At 38.8% G+C, this 17,275-nt stretch overlaps 1 protein-coding gene across 2 annotated transcripts in view; it reads left to right on the plus strand.

Moving 5' to 3' along the window:
- Window positions 1-7,281: 7,281 nt before the first annotated feature.
- The window catches only part of HMGCLL1 (3-hydroxymethyl-3-methylglutaryl-CoA lyase like 1), a 71,429-nt gene continuing 61,435 nt past the window's right edge, over window positions 7,282-17,275 (plus strand). The window contains exon 1 of one of the 2 annotated variants that reach the window (XM_015859229.2): window positions 7,282-7,758. In XM_015859229.2, coding sequence (XP_015714715.1) covers window positions 7,666-7,758 — 93 coding nt within the window. In that variant the 5' untranslated portion in view covers window positions 7,282-7,665. Of the gene's footprint in view, window positions 7,759-7,850; window positions 8,073-17,275 lie in introns of those variants that run through there. The other variant, XM_015859228.2, reaches the window with a different exon arrangement.

The raw sequence follows: 17,275 nt of genomic DNA on the forward strand, positions 1-17,275 counted from the left end.
TGAGATGGAGAGAGAATGGTAATGGGAAAACAGAGAAAAATTAGGGGTTGAGATAAAGTCAGTTTAATAGGTAAAGCAAAAGCCACACGTATAAGCAAAGCAAAACACATATAAGCGAAGCAAAAATTCATTTGCTTCTTCCCACTGGCAGGCTGATGTTCAAGGCTCATTCTGTGTAATGGTTATATGGGAAGGTAAATGCCATCACTGTGAAAGTCTCCGCTTTCCCCCTTCCTTCACCCAGCTTTTATTACTGTGCATGACACCATATGCTGTTCAGTAACAGATAAAACACAGGTGTGTTACCAATACTGTTTTGATCACAAAACAAAAACATAGTACCATATGACCTGCACTGAAGAAAATTAATGTCATTCCAGCCCAAATCAGCACACTAGGAGCATACTGTCACATTTTAAAACTACTCTTTGCAATTAGAAATATTAGAAAACTGCTGATTTTCTAAGGAAGCTAATTCTTTCATTGCCACAAACCCCTAGACCTTCTATGTGAAATGAAACCCTGAAACCCTTTTTGCTACTGGTATACAAATACCTTCTGCTTTGGAGGCAAATTATCCTTTAAATGGGGGAGAGAAACCAATTAAGGGTAGAGTGAAATAGTTGATATTGTGAATGAAACTCTTATGAAAAATAATGTTCTCTTTTACAACATGGCATCAGTATTTCCATTTGAAGGTTGATTATTTTTTACTATTATTAGTTTTTTCTTCAGATGAACCTTAGTTATGTTTTCATTTCATATGCTTTGGACTTGAGAAAGTGCTTATTATAGCAACAGTATTATGAAGTAGAGCACATGAATATTTGGGTGATCTTGTCTTATGTTATGATGAAGTGAAAAAGTAAATATAACCTACAATTTTTACAAGTGTTTTATTTTAACTTGCTTTTGCTACTATTACACTGCAAAGGGAATCTCTGAACGTAAATATCATTCCAGTACTTCCTATGTGATCCCTTCCTCTAGAGTTACAGCATTCATTTGCTTGATTCAGTCTTTGCTATTGAAGCCAAAAAATACAACCTTTTGTCCTAACTTACGCATACTACCAAAGAGGATTTCAGATCACAGAACACAGCTGAAAACTGCAGTCTGACTCTGAAGTTAAATGCAAACAGAAATGGAGTAAATAAATGACACACACACTTGAGGATCTCAGATTACTTTGTCTTATGGTGCATATGATACTTGTTTTTCATCCCCATTACACACTATTTCAATTTATTTTTCATTATTTAGTAGTATTATGTCCAAAAGGTTTGTGCTATGTTGATAGTTTAACAACTGCATTCAATTGAATATCCATTTTAATTATACATTGTTTAGTAAAAATGATATAAAGTAAATTGAAATATGCCATATTAAACACGAAGAGACTACCTTGGCAAGCATGGTATTTTGCTGTAAGGAACAGAAAATTGCACAAGATGCATTATTTCTGTCTTTTCCATCATTGTTATTTTAGTTGGAGAGAAAGCAGTTTAAAAGAGGAGTTAATAGGACAGAGTACATATCAATAATTTAAGAATGCAATACAAATCTTCAAAGAATGATTGGAAATTTTATAGAGTTTACAAACGTTTTGGAACCTTAGTAAATTCAGAACTAGGAGAAGGTTGAAAAAAAAAATTAAAATATTAAATAATATTGAAACAAATCCCTGTATACACATGTACAAATGTATTTGGTAGATGGTAGTTGCTGTATTTTTAATGCAACATCATGTATTTTAAGCACTCTAAAGAAAAATGCCCTCCAGGCATAACCGGAATAACCCTGTATTCTTAGTGACAACACAGCTTATCTCCAACACCTAATACCTTGAGTTTGAGTTCTTACATATTCTTACAGTTCTGACTAAATCAGAAAAAAATAAAAATTCATAAAATAACTCTCTGTACTCTGATTTTGCAATATATTTTTAATGAAGCATGCAAATATAACCGTGCTTTGGATCTTATAGTTCAGAAAACCGATTTCATTGACCCACTTAGCTGCCATCCTTCATTGCATTTTTAAGGAATTGCCATTTAGAACTCAGTTATCTCAGTTATTTGAGGGGATACTACATGAATCTTCTTGGAATCAATGATTTCAGTTTTACGCAGCCACTGCACTGAACTCTGGTTATTGTATCTGCATTAGGAGGATAATGTTTGTTAAGTAATACCTTTGCCTTTTTCAGTTTTTGGTTGGCAAATTAAGATGCATGTTTATACTGGACTAGAAGACTTCCTGCATTTATTTTTTGTCCCATGTTGAGTACTGCTGGTGACAGAGAATAGATAGAAAAATTATATTGACAGACAGGTTACCATACTGGTATTTAAACACTGATGTTCCTCTGGGACAGTTTAATGACAAGGACATAGTTATATAGCCAACACCTAAAAAAAATTAATTCAAACATAGTCATTCTTGGTATAGTCACAAATTATTTTCCATTGTACATCAGCTTAGTAATTACAAGAATAAAACCAAAAATAATGAAATCTAACTTCTGAATTTTATTGCCTACCTATATTTGTGCCAAATTAGATAATTGTCAGAGCTGTATCCACTGTCACTTCCTAGAAAAGTATGAAGTTCTTGCATATTAGATTTTAGTATTGGATCCTAGGATTTGTAATAAAACCACCAACAACCAAGTTAGCAACTCATCAATCTCTATTTTGTTATTTCACTGCCTACGTACTCAGTTCCTATCTGGGCTTCCCAGAAATGCTCCAGTCCTACTCCATCTCTTCTTCCCTACCCTTAATGTAGAAACCACATTCAGTTCTGACAGTCTGTAGCAGGGACACACTGGCTATTTGTCTCTTTTATCTACCTGCCTCGAAGCTATTACTGTATAACCTTTAGAAGATCAAGTTTGGCACCATATGTCATGCAAGGTACAATGAGATTATATATTCCTATTTTCAGATTACGTTTCTTTTTCATCTTTCCCTAACAGCAAGATGACAGAAAATAAAATGATAAAATTGTACATGACATTTCTAGTTATTATCATTTAAATTAAAATGGTTATACACAAAAAAATGACTCGATCCATTTTTGACCAAGATCAGACAACTTAACATAGATAATGCTGTACATGTCATCCTGCTGCAATTTCAGTCCACTTTCAGATTCTGCGGTGATTCTTTCTCTGAAGCCAGCAGCAGGTTTGCAAGTAATACTGGTCTGAGACTTTCCTTGTCTGCACAAAGCAAGTAGAAATCAAGTACTTGAAACTCGACTTGAGCTGAATGGAATGACAATACAATTGACTTAATCTAGTTAGCTGGACTGGGTCTTATTTAAGCATATTTAGGCAATGCAGCTATTTATATCTGAGTAGTTACTTCTGGTTCTTGATGTTAGGTACATATGAATACAGTAGAATGTGGTAAATGTGTCTTAAAATAAATGTTTAAAGTAAGTTAGAAGAATTGATCCCTATGAGAACACAGACAAGGTCCATGTCTTTTTGTTGTTGTTGTTTCTTTCCTCTCTGGAAAACTCTATTCTCAAAAATCACTGTAGAATTCACTTGCCAGGTGATTAATTTGTGGTGTTTTGCTTTAATTCCAATAAATGCTAAGCACTTGGGAATAAATGAATCTAGCATAAAAGTCATCCCAGCATTTCCTTATTCAGTAAACACTTCTTAAGGATGATTTAGAGTTTCTGTGCAGTGAGTGATGTAAAGGGGGTGCTTACTGGAAAAGCAAGAAAACTGGCCCCACTGACAATCTGTACTGTTCTGCTGACTCTCAATAACATAAAGGGAGGAAGGAAATTGGAGGTTTCTGCCTATTCCACCTCATACTCCATATAAGAAATAACATCTGTAATTACTGGCAGAAAAGACTGGCTGGAGAGGGAGATACCAGCTGCATTTATGTGCAAAACAGAGATGGGAACAGTATGAGTAATGGTAGGCAAAATACGTGCTCTGAAATGTTTTCTTAAATATCATAGTAGCAGTTTTAAAATCCATTCAGGCATCAGCTCTTAGTTTCTCCTGATAAAGCTGAGTAGTAGGTAGGATCCCTAAGATGAAGAACTTGGAAAAGATGGAGTCAGGCAACAGACAATTTGTTCACTATTTATGGAAAATGGAAAATGTAACCCATAAATAAACCCTTTCTGCTTCAATTAGTATTTGACTGTGATAAGCCTCACAATGATTACATTTAGCTGTGTAGTGCTGGCACTTCGGAGGGCCCTTGAGAGGTTCAGAGTACCATTCTCAACAGTGAAAAAGGCAGTTTCCTTTATATATACAGCATAGCTGATGGCACATTCCTTTCTTTTAAGAGTCTGTGCATCAGTGAATAGCTTTCATGATTAAGGAACAAGCTCTAAGCTCATAGAATTTCCTTATCTTTAACTTAATACTGCTTAGTAGCGCTAGAATTATTATTATTATTATTTTCTTTGTTTGTTCTAGTTGGCTAAAACACTGCTATCTGATTGAATTAGGGAAAGAATAGACAAGAACAGGATCCAACATCTGGCAAGATGCAACTTGGACTTTCTTCCTGATTATGTCTGTTTCAGATGCCAGGTGTCTATCACCTGGGGTGCAGTCTTTCTTTGGCAAAGTAAATCTATTACTACCTCTCTGAAGAATGCTGTCTCTGAATGATGCCGTTGCTAATGGAACACTGATTTACTGCCACAACTGTAAAGAATCTTTTTTAACATTGTGTTACACTTCCCATCAATTTAGATCAACCAGACCTACCATATGTGAGAAGTTATCTGCATTTTTCTCCAATAAAACTGAAATGATGAAAGCTTTGCTTTCCCTAAGGTATCATCCACTATTGGTAGCGCAGTTGTTTTTTCTTTAGCCCCCATCTTCTCTGACAAGGCTGGAGCATATTATTCCTGCAGTGCTTGCCAGAATTCTATGGCTTATTTGTTGTTTGAGACTCACCATATGTGTCTTTGATCCCTGCCTAGTAGGCACCTTGGCTGCTTGCCAGTTTGGCACTTAATGATTATCAGCAGTATGAATAGCTCCCTTGCTTCTGATTCTGTCCTTCTCACTGTCATCAAATCTCTCTTTAAACAACTTTCTTATTTTATTTTAGATGCTTGTAAATGATCGACTTATTTTTACCGTGCTTCTCTTGGCCAAGGGTTTGTGTCGCACTGCAGGAAATCCAGCAGTTTGGTGTTTCCACTTCTAATGATCTGACTGCCAACTACCTGTGTAATTGCATGGAAACAATAAGCAGTACAGAAATATCTCTCATGGTAATAGCTGAAGTTTCTCTGCATTTTACCCAAATGTGCTGGTTCTTACCATCTGGTACACTTGGTGGCAGGATTTCTATGAGATTATTTATTGCAGTGAAAAGCATTCCTTTTAATAAACGTTTTAAAACCTTTGACCAGAATACAGCAAGCCAACGACAATGATAGATTCAGAGGAGTATCAAAATGATAAATAGTTTTATGAGACAGATGGAGAGCCAAAAGCCAGCCATGTGCAATTTCTGTTCACTATTCTGATATACCACTAAACACATCTGAGTCCTTCCATGTGTTCTTGTAAACAGACATTCCTCCAAAATGCCATTTTTGAACAACAAAAAAAACAAAATAAAGAACAGCACAGGGCATGTAAAGGTCCAGACCACAAGAGGCCTGCAGCAGAAAGATCTGCCAAAAGTCTCCGTTCCTTCCATCAGTAAATATGCTGGTACTACCACTGAGGCTAGATTAAGGTTAAGCAGCACATGGTACCATGACAACCTTCAAGTTAACTCATACTGTAGGGTGAAGTTAAGTAAGTTTTTTAACCCCTGCAACTAAATGACAGCATCAGCATGATTAGGTCTGCATATAGTGCACTCAGAGCTGCTTCTACTTTGTATTGTTCCACATGACTCCCATGCATGTGATTTGGTATAACTCTAAAGCTTTTAGCACAGTGCTTTTCCAGTAGATAAATCATGATTATCTTAAGAACCAGCCAGTTTCAGATGAATATTGTGCTCATACAAACATGTCTCTTGATTTTATGGCAGCTGTTTACATATGCAAAAGAAAAACAAAACAAAACAAAACCAACAAACTATGAAAACCTGTTTATTTGGGATTATATTTTCAAGTATCATCATTATGTTTTCCTTCTCTGCTCAGCACTACTGGGATTTCAGTTAAAAATGCTCCTTTTCACCTTAGTTAATGGCACTCTGAGTCTTAAAGCCGATTTGTGCTACAAAATGTTGACAGAGGCCTTAGTGTGGAAGGGGACTGTGAAGCTCTGAGCCCCAGAAATACAACATTCAAATCTGGCACGATGTTTTTCTGGTTATGATAACAGTTACACAGAAAAAGGCTTATACCGAGTCTTGTCATGAAACTAATTTCAGGCATATATATATACATATATAAATGATTAAAGGTTTGACTCCAGTGCTGGAGTAACTGGAGAAGAGTCCAGGTCAAGTAGGCAGGAGAGGTACACTGTATACACAGGCAGACTCTACCTTTCCCACATAATTGGTTTTTTTTCAGCCCATTTCTAATTTGCTGAGAAAACACAGTACAAAACAAGAAAATATTTACATCAATGCAGTATTGTTCTCTTCACATACACCACATCTGAAATCAACAGCCTGTCACGGGGACACATAAGAATATGGCTTGTTTATTGTGTATATTGCCTTTGCGCATTTTATCCTCGGTTTTACAGGCAGCAGGATTCAGAGTCAGCATGTAGTGGGTAATTTGTGGAATCTTGAGCTGAGAACATGTAAGAATTTTCAAGGCAAATACTTATCTGGTAGAAAAGAGAAAGGATATGAATTGCTTCAGATTTCAGCCAGCAGAGAATCGCCTCTGCACTTTCCCGTGGGCAGGCTTGAAACTGCAGAGATGCCCAAGAGTGGCATTTTATAACATACCGTAAAACTGTATTTTAAATATTTTATTTCTGTCACGATCCTCAGAAAACAAACATTTCCCAGCCCTGCAAACACATCCTAGCGCTGTTTTACAGGGTTTCAATAGACAGAAGAACAAGCCCAAAATACAAGTTGATTGCCTTGAGACTCTCATGCCTATCAGCAGAGAGCTGAAGCAGGGACTTGGCTGTAAACTTGCTAATCTCCTTTAGAAAACGAGGGAAAGGTGAGTGAAATTATTAACTTGCTGATACCCCAGAAAAGGAATTATCCAGAAAGCATAAGGTATTTCACTTGAGAGGAGCCTGGAAAATTGGCTGACACTGAGCACTGAAGGGAGATGACAAAACACAACCTGCTGCTTTTGAGAGAGCTGTTAAATGTGAACAATGTGCTGCTTGCTCTAAGTTTCCACGGCGCAACTGCATAGCAGACGTGCTGACAAGCACAGGAAGACTTTTGTCGAAGACCTGCTGCCACCTGAACTGCCAACCAGGAAAGGTTTTATCTGGAATCATCGGCACAGCCCCAGGGTCCCCAGCCAGGCCGGCTCGCTGTCAGTCCTTTCTCCTTGCCCAGAGCAGAGCACAGGCCGGGCTCCATACCCCCAGGATGTGTGTGCTTGCCGTCGCCCTGCGGCAGAGCGGTTGGCTGTCCCACGTTCGTGCCTCCCGCCCGGTACAGCTGTTGTCCCCGCGTCCCCTCAGAGCTCCCTCCACGCTTTCCCGCAATGGCAGGCAGCTGTGGAGCCGGACAAGGCACCGCCCGACGCGGGCAGGCAGCGCCCGGTGTGAGCAGCGCTCGGGACGGCGCGGAGGGGCAGGTGAGGAGCGGGGGCAGCGGCAGCCACCGCCGGTTGCGCTGAGGCGCGGTTGCCGCATCAAACTGTAGGCGGCGGGGGTGCCGGCACGGCGGGCTCTCGCCTTCCGCCAATCGCAGGCGCTGCCGGGACCGGGCTGCAGCCAGTGGTTGTAGCGGGAGCGGGGCCGGGAAGCTGCGCTGACCTTGCGGCTGGCCGCCCGCCACCCCGCCATGGGGACGGTGCCGTCGGCGCTGAAGCACTGCCTCAGCTACCAGCACCTCCTCAAGGAGCAGCTGTGGATCGGGGAGCCGACCGCGCCTCCGCACCCCGGGCAGGTACCGCCCCGCGCCGCGGGGGGTGGAGGGGTGGGCTGGGGCCGGCCCTGGGAGGCGCCGCCGCCGCCGCCAGGGGGAGAACGGGGCGCGGCTACCGCCATGCCCCGCCGGGCGGGGGGCACCGCATCGTCCCGCAGTCACCTGCGGCACCGCTGTGCTGTCTGCGTCTGGTATCCGACTGTCCTTATCCTTCTATTGGTCAGTACTGCAGTATTTCTCATGTGCTTGAGGGTACGAAGGCCCTACAAAGGGCTCTGGATAGGCTGGATCGATGAGATGAAGCCGACTGTATGAGCACCAGCAGGACCAAGTGCTGAGTCCTGTACAGTGATCACAGCAACCCCAGACAGTGCTACAGGCTTGGGACAGAGTGGCTGGAAAGGTGCACAGAGGAAAAAGATGTGGTGTGTTGGTTGACTGCCAACTGAGTATGAGCCAGCAGTGTGCCCAGGTGACCAAGAAGGCCATGGCAGTCTGGCCTGTATCAGAAATAGCCTGTATCAGAAATTAGGATTGTTGTTTTTTTTTCTCAAAGAGTGGTCAGGTGCTGAAACAGGCTGCCCTGGGAGGTGCTATAGGTGTGGCTCTGAGGGACACGGTTAGTGGGCATGGTGGGGATTAGTTAACAGACCAAATGATCTTATAGGTCACTTGCAACTTCAGTGATTCTGTGAACATGGCAAGTTTTAAACTATGCAGGTAGGCTTCTTCTGAGTCGATCTGGGATCAGGGATGAAGCACTGTTAAAAAAGAGTTCCACTTGTGCATCTCACACTTCGACCCTTCCATTATAGTTCACAGTGTGAAAAGTGAGATAGTTTAAAAATTGTGGGGTGACAAAAATCTTGGCAAGGCACAGTATCATCTTTGCTTACCTGAGTTCACTTTTCACAATCTCTTGTTCTGGGCCTCTCGTAGAGCTGCCCATGGTGCTGCCCACAGTTCCAAGCCATGCGGATACTGAGCCTGCTCCTGGTGCTGCTGCTGGCACCAATGGAACTGTCATACCCTCCTGTAGATTGCTGTGCTCTTACCAGGCATGGACTTGTCATGGAGCCCACCAACATGCTGGTCAATAGGAATATTCAAACATTTTCTTCTGCATTACCTCCCTGTTGTTTTGTTGGATGATTTTAGTAATTTTTTTTCCACCTTTCATGGATGTTCAAATATTCATTTTTCTCACATGGATGCTCAAACAACATCTATAAGTTTTCCTTATGCTTGAGTGCATTCTTGTAACTACTATGTTCAAGAAAAGATATGTTCTACTTTATATGATAGAGAAACCACAGTAGCTCAATTGATGGCTGTAGAAAATGAGATGTTTTTAGTTTGTTAGATAGCTGTTGTTGGGACCTGGGGGATCCCTGGGCAGAGAGAGAAGAGCTTAAAATAAGAGAGTGTTGCTACACACATACAGACATATATACTCAGATTAAATATGGAGTAGAAGTTTAAGAGCTAAGAATCAAGTGCTGGTGGTTTGTAGTAGCTTTTGAATCAAAATGACAGACCTATATCAATTAGGTTTAGGAATCGAGTTAGATGATGCAGTGTCCATAGGAGCAAGAGTGAATAGCTTCCTAAGAGAGTTTGAAGCTTGGTTAATAAGGACTGTGGGAATAAACATTTAAGTGATTCTTAAAATACAGGCTGTTCCAAATTCAGTTTTTTGATTGTGTCACATGACTTAGAGTACATTGGACAATATGAGTTTGGTGAGTCCAAATGTCTATTTCGGTGTGAATATTCATCTTCTGCTTTCAATCAGAAAACTCAACTGCAGGAAGGTTGTAGCTCAACATAAATAGGTAATAAGCATCTTTCTCTTGGACAAGTTGTATTGTTATGAGCCACTGGCTAGATGCACTGAAAGGTGTGTTATATTATTATTTATCTGCTTTGTTGAGAGCTGCTTGTATCTATTACATGCAGAACTAAAATGATTAAAAAATAATGCTCTGGACTCTCACTCTGCTGGATGAGGCTGTGACTGTAGGAGCCACAAATCTAAAAAATGCTTATTTGTACAATGTAATCTTGTCTAATTTCTGGCACAGATTTAGGGTCCTGTGTTGGATGCAGTATGCTGAGTTATTAACTGATTGATATGTTATCACTGCAATCATGGTATACATTAATGTTAGTTATAGAACTACAGATGAATTCAAAACATGTATAAATTTGTATAAAAACAAACCAAAGCTCAGGTCCTTTAATTTAGACAGTTAACATCTGTTTCAGTGCCTAGGTCACAGTGATTTATATCTTATATGCCTAATTATGTTTAATGACCTAGACCTAAAATGCACTCCGGCAGAGGGCTATGAAGATGATTAGGGGCCTGCTGTACTTCCCTTATGAAGAAGACTGAGAGCCCTGGATGTTACCAGCATGGAAAAGACTGAACAGGGATCTTGTGAATATCTCATGTGTGAGAGCCAAGTGAATGAGGCCAGGCTCTTTTTGGTGGTGCCCAGTGGCAGTACAGAGGGTGGAGGGCACGAAATAGAACCCTGAAGTTCCATCTGAGCATGAGAAAGGGCTTCTTTTTCTCTGAGAGCAACAGAGCACTGGAACAGGCTGCCCATAGAGGCTCTGGAGTCTCCTCTGGAGATGTTCAGGACCAGCCTGGATGCTTTGCTGTGTAACCTACTGTAGGGAACCTGCCTTGGCAGGTGGGGTTGTGCTCCATGATCTCCAGAGGTCCCTTCCAACTACTGTGGTCTATAATTCTGTAGTTGTGTTACTTTTGCAGTTTTAATTTAGTAGTTTAAATATTGCAGTGTGCTGTCATTTTTTAATGGTACGCTAGAAACCTCTCAGATTTATTTTTAAAGTAATTCAAGAATAATGTGATGAAAACTGACAAGTTTATCTCTTTTTGTCTTTACCACCTCTTGTGTTCAACAACTGAATCTTGATTGAAATTACAGCATAAAAATGGAGATGTCTGATATTATGCTGCCTGGGAAGAGAAGGCATGTCTGTTATATATGAATCTTTTAGCTACTCCTCAGAGTGATTGATTTGGGACATACTGCACTTAGTGTTCTTTTTATCTCTGTGTAATTATATGTTCCAGCAATGAAAGTGCATTGCAGACTCTTCTTACATTACTCGGTAATTTTATTTTATTTTTTTATTTAACATATTTATTTTAAGAATTATACAGGATTTCTGGTATTGCAAATATATTATGGCAATTACAGTGTACAATAAGTACATCATAATTTACATTCAGTTTGTTTTGCTGTGCTGAAAGTTGCATACTTAGTCTAGTATGGGAGGAAAGAAAATCTGAACGTCGTAAACTTTATATTGTGGAATTCTGGTTTCCTGAGTTTTAGAAGGATGATATTACTGAAAGATGCTTAATGAACTCAGTACTCAGTACAGAGCAAGTACATTCATTTCAAGGGGCAAGGATCTGGCATCCTTTTTTTTTTTTTCCCCCCTCTCTTTCTCTCTGTGCTTTACCCAGAACTTCAGAAGTATTGAGAAGTAACGTTGTCTTTCATGTAGTTTAAATAACTCATTCCTAAGAGACTTTGAAATTCCTAATTTCGAGCCCTGTGTATTCCTCTACATGCTGTGTCAGTACAGAACGCATCCCAAGAATTAGACTTCTCTGGTTTGTTACAGATTTCCACACATTTCCAAGTATTGCTTATTTACTTGATAAGACAGAAAGCGTACGATGTTATTCAACCAATAAATGCAATCAGAAGAATAAAGTGGGAAGGATTACTTGAAATGAAGAATAATTTAAATTGTTAACTGTTGATATCAGCATGTTGTATCATTTCTTGATGACTTTGGGGATGGTAAATGGCATTTAACATGTGCTAACGCTGAAGGTACAAAATGAAACGCAAAATACACTCCCACTGAGTTTAACAGCAGTAGAGAGAGTTCACTGTCAAACTCTTTCCAAAAATTTCCTTTAAGTCAAGTGGAATTTTCCCTTTAGAAGACCAGTTCAATAGACTCATCTCAATTTTTTCAGCCAGATATTCTTCATGCTGTTATATAACAGCTCGAGAACATTGCTGCATAAAGCGCTGAAGAGTGGAAAGTCTGAAAAGGCCAAGCAGTCAGTTTTCTAAAGGTGCCAAACAGAATATTAGAAGATCAAGGTTGGATAATAAAGTGTAGGTTTGACACATGTGAAATCACTGACTTTTTTTTTCTTTTTAATGCTATTGGATTGTGAATGATGGAAAGATAACAGAAACTTTTTAGCTGATACAGATCTATGCTATATTGGGATTGTTATGTAGGTTTAGAACTTTGTAATGCAGCTGGAGATGCTGTAAAGGATTTTACAGATCTTGCTCTGCAAATTTGGGAATTAAAAAAATACACAGGAAATTTCTGCTCAGATCCAACATCTGTTTTTTGGTGAGATCTTGTTTTTGACTTGTCCCACCTCCACCTCCTTCAAAGACTGCATACGGGCAGGGATGTTCATTTCCTCTCTTGCCAGCTCAAGGAGGGAGATTAATTTCAGACACCCCATGTGTCAAATCATCATTCTGACAATTCATATGTCTCGAGACCATTCTTCTTAATTCATTTCCTATTTGCTTTTGCTGGGGGTAAAGATAAGTGGCTTGTCTAAGATGAGCTAGATTCATGTTTAATTTCTGCAGAAATAAATGGAGCTTTTATCATTAGCTCTGGTTTTAATCTTAATAGTGGCTCAATTTACAATTTGTGGATCTTCCAGCTACAGAGTTACTGTACTTTGAGGAAGGAAATCTCACAACCTGCCTCATCAAACTAGCAGTAAGTCAGGCATAGAAGTTTTCATAAAGCAAAATATTTACTGTTCGTAATGAGTCAAATTTTGAATCCTGAAAATGTTTGATGAGGATACTAATTGTAATAACAGTAGTTTCTGTGGTTGCTTGGATCAACAATTTGTTTATTCTTCCTTGGGCTTAAAGGCAGAATGTTGGGTACTTAGAATGAAGTTACATTTATTTACTCTCAATTTTAATCCTTTTTTTTTTTAAAACTTGTAATTGTTTTGGAGGAAGAAGGTACCTCTTGTTCTTGCAGAACCTGTTATGAAAGATTCACTTGCATATGAAGAGGTGTAAGAGGTGTATTAGAATTTGTTTCCTTGTGAATATCATGTGGGGTGCAGTGTAGGTACAGTCCAGAGATAAAGCTGAAATGAGTTCTTGTCACCCTCTTTCACAGCATAAATATTTGTGGTATTTAACCAAGGCGATGATTCCATGAAATTTTAGGAATTGAAGGTTACTGAAATCCTTTGATGTGTCAAATGTGGAAGGAGTTATGTTAAAGGAAACTGGGGGGGACTCCAGCAAAGTAGTTATTTAATACTTCAGGCTGTGTTGAACTCTCTTGAATTGTTCGGCTCCCTCATTCATTTAACAAAGACGGCCTATTTTCCTTAACATTCTTCTTTTCCCCCCAAATGTATATTTTAAAAGATACATGAAGTATGAAGAGGAAAATGTGCGTTAAAGATGGTGCTTACTATTGTGAACTTGCTGGGGAATGTGTGCTGAAGTGTGTGCCAGGGCACATCATCATGCACACATGGACCTTGGCGCACTCATAGTGCCATCAAGGACCATTCACCCAACTTCTTGTAAGAAGTAAGGCTCATCAATTAACTGATGTTCAGAAAATAATGGAACAGAAAGATGTTAATTTTAAGAATGTGAAAGACAAGCTGCCAGACACAAATTTATAGGGAAAGGTTCCCTTTGACTATTTAACCCATCCATTTTCTGTCACGTGGAAGAACTCAGCAGGATATTGAAGCTCTCAGAAAACTTGCTTTATTGGCTGATTTGGAATGTCTGAGATAAGAACATGTAATATGAGACCTGTAACTCCGTGATCAAAATCAGGCTTTCCAACTGTGCTAAATACCAGTAAAGCTAATTCAGCATTTTAGCTTTTCAGCAAAAGGGAAATATTTTATTGCTGCTGTATTAGTGGTTTACACAGGCATAGACCTCATGGGACAGAAATGTCAAAATTGTGCACAAACTTTAAAGCTGAGTAGTGGAGTGAAGATAAAAGGTTTCTTTTCAGTTTTGCAATGTATTGGTAGGGAGAAGGATTTAATGAATAAACAGTTTGTTCAGGAGATTATGAATCAGATATGGATTGTATTTTTCTGACTTTCCGGCACTTTAATCAATATCTTGCTCCAAAGGAGTCAGAAAACAGAAAAACCTTACAGGGTTAGTTTTAAGGTTTCTTAAGGTATTGAGTTGAAAGTAATCAACTTTCCAGACTTTGACTCAGATAGATGTAATGATTGGCAGTGAAGATCTTGACCATTGTTTGAGGTTAAATCTGATTGTGAAACAGAAGCTGCGGGGGATAGGGAGTACATTATACTTCCTCCCTATCTCAGTGTTGTGGTACCTCATGCTGTTCTTAGATTATTCCTTTGTTAAACAGAGATTTATTATTTGGCTTGATATAAATGAATGAAACATACTCCAATTTTTATATTCCGTTTGAATATATTAGTTGGATTATATGTATTTAAGAGTTCTTCTCAGCAGCTTTAAAAAAAAATAATAGATTTATTACACGCAGAAACTGCTAACAGTGTGTTGGTAAAAAGCTGTACTGGACAGATATTTCTTCTTTGTTTGGCTGGTTATTTTTTTTTTTTGAACACAGATGTTAGCTGTTTTGTATGAGAATAAAGGTGTTAGTTTATGAGTTTCTTGGAAAAAAAGAAAAAGTTTAAAGGCTTTGAATGCATGAGATGTGGACTGAAGCGCCAGAGGACATTGGTGGAATGTTAGGTGAAATCCACTGGGAAATAATTGAACAGCAGCATCTGGAAAGGAACTATATGTGGCTTTAGGGTTTACTTTTAATGCAAGTAGTTAAGATGAGATTAAATATAGGTGTTAGTATGTGAGAAATGGGGGAGCAAGCTAAGTGATGAAGGTATATCATGTGGAACACTGGGATTAGGAAAAAGATTTAACTGAATCTATAGCTGATCACAGCTGAATTTTTAAAAGCTTGGAAACGTAATTTGACTTGAACTATGTGTTGGCTTCATAAATGGCAAAACAGCTTATATTAAGAATATATTGGGAAAGAGAAGAGAAAGGATAGGGAAGCTGCTTGGACCTACTATTTGTCACTTTGCCTGAATGGTATGGAAATGGATTAGTTTAGCTACGAACCAAGCTGGGTGTAGGCTGTATGGAGAGGAATGTGCTGGTCACTGAGAATTGTCTTATCTCCCTGTCATCTTTTCATCTTTAGACTTGATGAAGTTGCTAAAGTGTAGTTGACTGGTACTGTTTGAAAAGGTCCAAGGTAACTGAGACATCTCAGAATGTTGGCCAGTACCAAACAGGATTTATGGGAGATCTGTGTAATGGTAGCTGGCAGTCAAGTAGGATGCATCTCAAAAGGTACTTGCAATTAACCATCAGAATTGTGCCCATATTACTCAGTTGAATTGTTCTGTATGCTTTTGGCCATTGCTGATGGTGCTGAGAAATGTCATCTAAGATGCTCTATGATATCTTGTACTCCATGCCCCCAAAAGGCCACAGGTCCCTATGTCCTACATTTTGTCTTAAGACTGTATATGTGAAGGTGTAAATGGACTTTACTGAGCAAACCTGTAGACAACAATGTAGTGTTGATACATTCTTGTTCACATATCTTAAGTTCCAATTCAGTTTTATCAGTAAGGTCATGTGTGGACATCTTGGGCTTAGTGGTATTGCTGGATTACATATTTTACACTTAGTTAACACTGATCCACTGGTCTTATTATCAATCCTACAGCAGTGCGTTCTTCTTTTCATATGTTGTATATCTTAGTTTCTAGAATATTAAGGCTGAAAAAAAGTCTTTGCTAGGTCAAGAAGTGGAAGCAATAAAACACCAGGAGATCTCATGATGACTTTTGCCATGACAACCTTTATTTTTCCAAAGTAGTCTGAAGTGGTATGATTCCATTCTGTTTTTCTCATATTTTCTCCAGTACCACTCATATTCTTCTGCCTTTTCCACTTCGCTATTTTCATGTTTGCATGATTAGATATGTTAAAATTTCATACATTGGTGTCTGTTCATAATACATACTATACACTGGAAACTTAACCAGTTTGTCAGAAGCCTCAAGTATACATATCTTTACAGTGGCATATTATTCTATTTGTTTTGAAGTAAAATGATAAATAGTGTATTTATTTAAAAGTAAACAGCATACCTGTCTTTTTCTGAATTTTAAATAAGGAGAAATTTCAGTATCTTTACTTGTTACCACTTAAATGGTCAGAAATTGATATTCTTTAAATATAATCACAATTTACTGATTCTGTTGTGAAAAGTGGAACATTCTTATAACACTGAGAATGTTGTAGTGTTCAAGATACAATAATTTCCTTCCTGCTATTGGGAAATTATTATGGTAACACTTTACAGATGTTACCCTTCTAAGGAGCTTCATAGATCTCAGATTCTCCTGGAGTACAAGTTGCCAACTATGGCTAAATAAATAATCATTAAATTACTGTCATTTTTATCAGTGTCTTTTGGGGAGAGCTGTGGAAAAAGCAGCAGTAGGCCAGCTGTAGTTGAGCTAAAAATTTCCTTGATTAGGTATTGGTTTTGGACGCAGAAGGTGATTTTGATGACACTAATAATTGAGGATAGTTTATTTGCTTCCAGCTTTTTACTTGAATTCTCAAGGATCTAAACATAACTCACTTTTATTGACAATGAGGTATTCAAAGAGCATATCTGATAGGGTGAATGGACTGCCTTGTCAGTGTATTCATTTTTTTTTGCCATTGATAGCTTGAAGTATTATAAAGGGCAAATTGCTTTCACATGTTGGTCTTGTAATGATGATCATGCCTCTGCTTTTTCAGTGCATGGAAAAACACCACTCTTTCTACGTTCTAGAATTCTGTCTTCAGTCTTGCCCGTAGAACACCATACACACCATAATACTATTACCATAAATAATAGTAAAGGAAAGTGTGGGAGGTTTTGGCTCCAGTGTCATCAGTATGCTGTTGATCACAGTTCTCTGTATCCTTTTCATCCAACACAGATGGCAGAGTATAATTGCTTTTCCAGACTTTGACCAAGATAGGGAAATGGATGAAAGTGAGTTGGCTGCAAATCAACTTGGTTAATGGAGAAATGCTGCTTGT

Source organism: Coturnix japonica, chromosome 3 (genome assembly GCF_001577835.2).
Source record: "Coturnix japonica isolate 7356 chromosome 3, Coturnix japonica 2.1, whole genome shotgun sequence".
In the NCBI taxonomy this organism is placed as follows: domain Eukaryota; kingdom Metazoa; phylum Chordata; class Aves; order Galliformes; family Phasianidae; genus Coturnix; species Coturnix japonica.